This window comes from Phragmites australis, chromosome 20 (assembly GCF_958298935.1).
Source record: "Phragmites australis chromosome 20, lpPhrAust1.1, whole genome shotgun sequence".
Taxonomy (NCBI): Eukaryota; Viridiplantae; Streptophyta; class Magnoliopsida; order Poales; family Poaceae; genus Phragmites; species Phragmites australis.
The window spans coordinates 2001403-2007264 of NC_084940.1; the positions used below are offsets into that span (position 1 = coordinate 2001403).

Here is a 5862-nt window from a genome sequence, read left to right on the forward strand (position 1 = left end):
TGGCCATGGTCTTCCTTCCTATTTAGCTTGGGACAATCCGTCTTGAAGTGGGTAGTATCATCACACTCAAAGCAGGCATGGGAACCGCCCCTCCTCCGGTCTCGTCTGTTATTGTAGAAGCGAGTAAACTTCTTTACAATCAGTGCAAGGTCTTCATCATCAAGCGTGTCCACCTGATTGCCACACAAATCAAGTATTAGCATAACAAATACCAACACTAGCCTGATTGCCACCACTAAGTCTTGAAATCAAAGCCATATTCTGAGACAGTGATTTTCAAGATCTATTCTAGTCATCTTGGCTATCTTAGTAGACTTGACCTTGCTGAAAAGTTCATCACAAGTCAATGTATCATAACTCGATGACTCTTCAATGCTCGAGATCTTCACTTCTCATATGCTACGGTCAAGAGTAAGGCGAAGCTTGATTGCTCTCTCGTGATCAAAATAGGGCAAAACTCCAGTTGATCTAATATTGCTAACAATCCCATCAAAGCAAGAAAACATGGCATCCAAAGATTAATAATGTCCTTACGTAAATATTTGATATTCTTGGTTGTATGTGAAAGACACTCAGAGTAGGCCAGATCTCTCAGGCAGTACATAAGTGTTAAATTTTGTCAAACTCATTCCGACTCAGGCTTATGAACAAAAAATTTATAGCCTTATTATTGGTCTCATATTGTTCGATGTGAACCTGAGTTGTGCGAGCAACAAGGATCTAATAGTTGAAATAACTATTTCTCATATTGCACTTCCTTGGATGAGAAGATAAGCCTCCATACGCACCTTCCAGTATAAACTATTATGACCATCAAACAGCAGAATCTTCTCACTTCTCTCCATATCGTCTATGGATCACAAAGCTGGTTAAGATCAACAAGTGATCAAAATGGTACTGATACCAATTTTAGGACCGAGAACGATGATTAGAGGGAATTGATTCTGACTTGTTTTATCAAGAGCATAGGCGAATTGTGGTGAATAGGCACCTTTGCAAATTTCTTTCGAAACAGATGGTCTACTCGTTTTTTACCCAACGCTCCTCAAAATGCACAAGTGGAAGAAAATAGAGAGAAACAACTTGAAGAAGTCATAGCTCTCGTGGATGAAATATGAATCTTAGGTTCCATAGAGCACTAATCCATGAGTCATCGCCACAAAGGCAAGCAACTTGCAAAGAAAAACTCAAAACCTAAGAAGATGGTCACCAGTGAAGAAACTCTCCAAGTTGATGACTTAGAGACAAGACAACACGAGACCCAAATTTGTACTATTGTATGCGCATTTTATGCCCCTAGCAACAAGAAAAATCACTTCACAAAGGTGAAAAAATTACAGGTCAAAAAGAAAAAGGAAATCATAATCGAAAAGATAAAAACTTGCAAACTAGCAAGGGAACCAATAGAAAGAGACTAGAATGAGGGAAATTCTACAAAAGCATAAACTTCATTACTTAAAGAGGTCAGCTCTATTTTAGATAGATTATAAGGATTTTTCTCTCAAAAACTCTCACCTATTATATAGGTTAAGCACTTATCTTCCTCTCCTCTAAAACCATAGCAATAGGCTCTCAAATAGGTGACATAAGAGGCTCAAGTGGGTGATTCAAACTTTCACATGGCACTACCTCTCTATTTATAGACCTAAGAAACTTGATCTCTAAGTTTCTTAGTTTGTTACCAAAATACTCTTATTTTGTAGTACACTCCTACCTACTATCGAGTGTATTTTGATTTATTTCTTGCTTCGTCCATCGCACAACTGTGGCGCCTTCACGACTTAGTTTCACCTCGACGCAAGCTTCGCGATGGTGCTACATACTCCTTCAGTCATCTCACGGTTTTGAGACCTAACCATGAAACCCTCTGCACGTTTCTCAAAATGTGACTTACACTTACTTACACCTTAAGAAATCGCTTTGATATCGACACATGTATTCCGTCTTGCGATCCTGGCCGCCAGTAAGTCTCTCCCGCTCCCGATCCCTCGAACCATCTTGTCACTTGTATCGGTATCCCTTTCGCTTGACTTTGTCAATATGTCGTCTTCATCCCTTATTTCATACTTTGCTTAACCTCCACGTGTACATCTTGGATCACTCTTGACTCCATCTGCCCTCCTTGATCGTCCGGCACTAAGCACTTGCTTAGCCCTGATCAGCCACTCTCAACCGTCAAATTACACCCGTCACCTACACAACATGAGACAAACAAACACATTTATTCAACTCCAGCTCTAACTCCAATTAATCCATAATCAAAATACTCAAACCAAGCTCAAACAATTCAAAACTCAACAAAACAAATCAATAATTTTATCGATCACTCGTCACATATAAACTAATCCATATCTCAACTTAGTTTTTCATTTTACTTTGCAGGCTGCGTTAGCTCGATCGCTTCTCTTTCTCTACTCAGGAAAAGAAGAAAGTGCCGACTCGTTCAAGCTACGATGCCAGACAAATGCATTGAGCCACATGAAAAGAAACAAGCTGGAAAGTCCGGACGCAGTTTGAACAGATCCTATCACGAGTCATATGAGCCATGACGCGGTGCTACTGCTCTGTCGAGTCCATCTGTCTGACCTGGTCGCTGGCACGCACGCGTCATGTGTCACGTAAGCTTCTAATGTTCTGGTGAACAATAGTTGCCAGTCATAGGAAATGGAGCTGCAAAGTGCATATATAATGGACCATCATCTAGTCCAGTTCAGGTAACATGGTGTACTAATCTTTTCAGTCCCATGAACAGTCCCAGTACATAAACGGATAGGGATACACCTGCCATTGGTTTGTGCAATTGTTCTTACAAGAGGCGCCCCTTCTAGAGATCACACCTCACCGTAGCTGGGGAAGGTCACTATTGTAGGTTGGAGTGAAGTCTCCAAGGAGAGGCAAACACGAGGAGGACAAATTTGTAGCCTGCGAGACAGACAACAAGCAAGCTAGCTGCCCCTGGAAAACATTCCTGGTCCACGCTCGGTTTCTCACCTGCATTCCGCATCCAAAGCGGTCGTCTTCCTCAATCCTCATCTCGCGGGGCGTACTCTACCTCTGCAACGCGCGCGATCCGTCGATCAGCCTGAGGAGAGATGATCAACCGGTGCTTCTGCTGCGTCGCCAGCGATCCCGAGCCGGAGCAAGCCACCGCCGCCGTCGGCGGTCATCGCAGCCGCAGGTACACATATATGCATCATGAACCAAGCGTACATGGCTGCTCGTTGATTCTTGATATCTCGTGGTGATAGCATGTGGCCGTGCCTCGGTGCATGCACGATAAGTTGTTTGTCTCTGATGAGGTGATCAGTTAAACTGATGAATCTTCTTGTGACGCTGTTTTGGATGGGATGAACTCAAGAACGAATCCGTCGTCCAGGGCATCCAGGAGCAGGAGCATGGAGTATCCATGGGAGCAGTACACGCTCAAGGAGATCCTGCAGGCGACCAACAACTTCAACGAGAGCAACAAGCTCGGCGAGGGCGGCTTCGGCACCGTCTACTGGGGCCGCACCTCCAAGGGCGTCGAGGTACGCGCATGATCCGTCATCTTGCCAAGTCGTAGTCCATTCGTCGCCGGTGCATCCTTAGAAGCTGAAGGTGCATGTGAATTGTGATACGTATGTCCAGATCGCGGTGAAGCGGCTGAAGGCGATGACGGCCAAGGCGGAGATGGAGTTCGCCATCGAGGTGGAGATCCTTGGCCGGGTCCGCCACAAGAATCTGCTCAGCCTCCGCGGCTTCTACGCCGGCGGCGACGAGCGCCTCATCGTCTACGACTACATGCCCAACCACAGCCTCCTCACCCACCTCCACCCCCACCGCGGCACCCCCGCCTCCCAGCAGCATCAACCCCTCGACTGGCCACGACGCGTCGCCATCGCCATCGGAGCCGCCGAGGGCCTCGCGTGAGTCATCATCACGCCATGCACCCGAAGGCTATCCATCAATTTCTGCCATGATCACGATGCCATCTCGCTATATAAGAATCCATGTATTTTACAGGTACTTGCACCACGAGGCGAACCCGCACATAATCCATCGTGACATCAAGGCGAGCAACGTGCTGCTGGACGCGGAGTTCGTGCCCAAGGTCGCCGACTTCGGGTTCGCCAAGCTCATCCCGGACGGCGTGTCGCACCTGACGACGCGGGTGAAAGGCACTCTGGGCTACCTGGCGCCGGAGTACGCCATGTGGGGGAAGGTCTCCGAGAGCTGCGACGTCTACAGCTTCGGCGTGCTGCTGCTGGAGCTCGTCAGCGCGCGCCGCCCGCTCGAGAAGCTGCCGGGCGGCGTCAAGCGTGAGATCGTGCAGTGGGCGGCGCCCCTAGTGGAGCGCCGCAAGTGGGAGCGCCTCGCGGACCCGCGCCTCGCCGGCCGATTCGACGCGCAGCAGCTCCGCGCCGTGGTCGAGGCCGCCATGCTGTGCACCCAGAGCAACGCCGAGAGCCGGCCGGCCATGGCCGAGGTGGTGGAGATGCTCAAGTTCGACGGCGAGCGGCGTACCAAGGAGATCGTCCCGGTAGCGGCCGCGAGCAGCGGGGAGACCACGGACATGGACGACGTCACCGGCAGCAGCGAGCCGCTGGACAGGCGGAGCTGGAAGCTGACCAGGCTGAGGTGATTGATCGTCCATTGATTCATGCATGCATCACCGAACCAAGGCATGCAATTGAGATGCAAAATGATTAGTAGTGATTAGATTGCATTGTTAATTGATTAGCGCATGCAATTGGTGGTAATGGTGTTCGGTGCGAGAAATCAAGAGTTGTTAATCTTCTCGGCCTGCAAAGTTTTGTTTGCTTGCGCCGTGGGGTAGTTGCATTTGCTTCTTGTTCGATAATATATGGGAGGTAGCAGATGTGCAGAAATGATTAAGGGTCAAGTCAACCTTTGTTCTCTACATACTTTGGTTTAATTTATGCAATGCCGGAGGTTGTTTGTAAGGAGTCGAGTTTGATACACTGTGGAACAGATGAGTGGGCACATGCAATGGCTGCTTGGTTAATGGTCTTTTGCAGTTTTCATATTAATGGTACAGGTGCAACTCTCAAATAAGTGAGGTTGGTTCAACAGTCATTCAGTCCAAATGTATTTGAACATGACTGTCACTCTGTCAGACACAGGTGTTCAACAATTTCATTAAGTTCAAATGTAAATTTCTTATACGTGAGTGAGGAATGGGTTTATATGTTCTTCAACATATATAGTTATTTCTTGCTTGGTTGAACAATGGAAATCGGCCCAGAAGGGTCCCTCTTATTTGTTTCTTGTTTTGCGATAGCCCCTGAAGTATGGTTGGCAGCAAAAGTTATGCATCAAGCTTGTGAACCCACCTGTACTATGGTTTGTTTTGGTGCAGATAATAATTGAGAATCAATAGAACTCTCTATCTTCAAAGTGCTCCATTCTTTTAGAAATAGTAGATGTATATATTTTGCATTCGATCTTTAAAATTAGATTTTGAGTAAAATTTTCTCACAAAATATATCATTTATAGCTACAAAACCTATATAGTGTGAAATTATTTTAAATTATGAATCTAGTATAATTTTTATACATTAGATACTTATATATTTTGATTTAATGTTAGTCAAAGTACATAAAGTTTAACATTTTTAAAATAAAATATGTCTACTATTTCTGGCCGAATAAAATAGTAAACTTGTTCCAAAGTGTCCAAACGGCAGCTCCACGAAGACCAGCAAATGTTTATGTTCTTTCTTTGGAAACTTGCAAGCCCAATTTAGCACCTTTTGTGCCCAGACCACTACACCTATTGCTATTGATCCCCAAAGAACAAGTGGGCCATGGGCTTTTGTGATATTATTATTTTTACTCGGTGAGGCCCGTTGACAACCCTAA

At 46.0% G+C, this 5862-nt stretch overlaps 1 protein-coding gene across 1 annotated transcript; it reads left to right on the forward strand.

The window, feature by feature from the left end:
• Positions 1-3335: 3335 nt before the first annotated feature.
• LOC133902152 (PTI1-like tyrosine-protein kinase At3g15890) lies at positions 3336-5022 on the forward strand. The gene is made up of 3 exons (XM_062343753.1): positions 3336-3527; positions 3628-3905; positions 4003-5022. Exons 1-3 carry the CDS (start codon positions 3348-3350, stop codon positions 4619-4621), a joined length of 1077 nt encoding a protein of 358 aa, XP_062199737.1. The 5' UTR covers positions 3336-3347; the 3' UTR covers positions 4622-5022.
• The last annotated feature ends 840 nt before the right edge of the window (positions 5023-5862 follow it).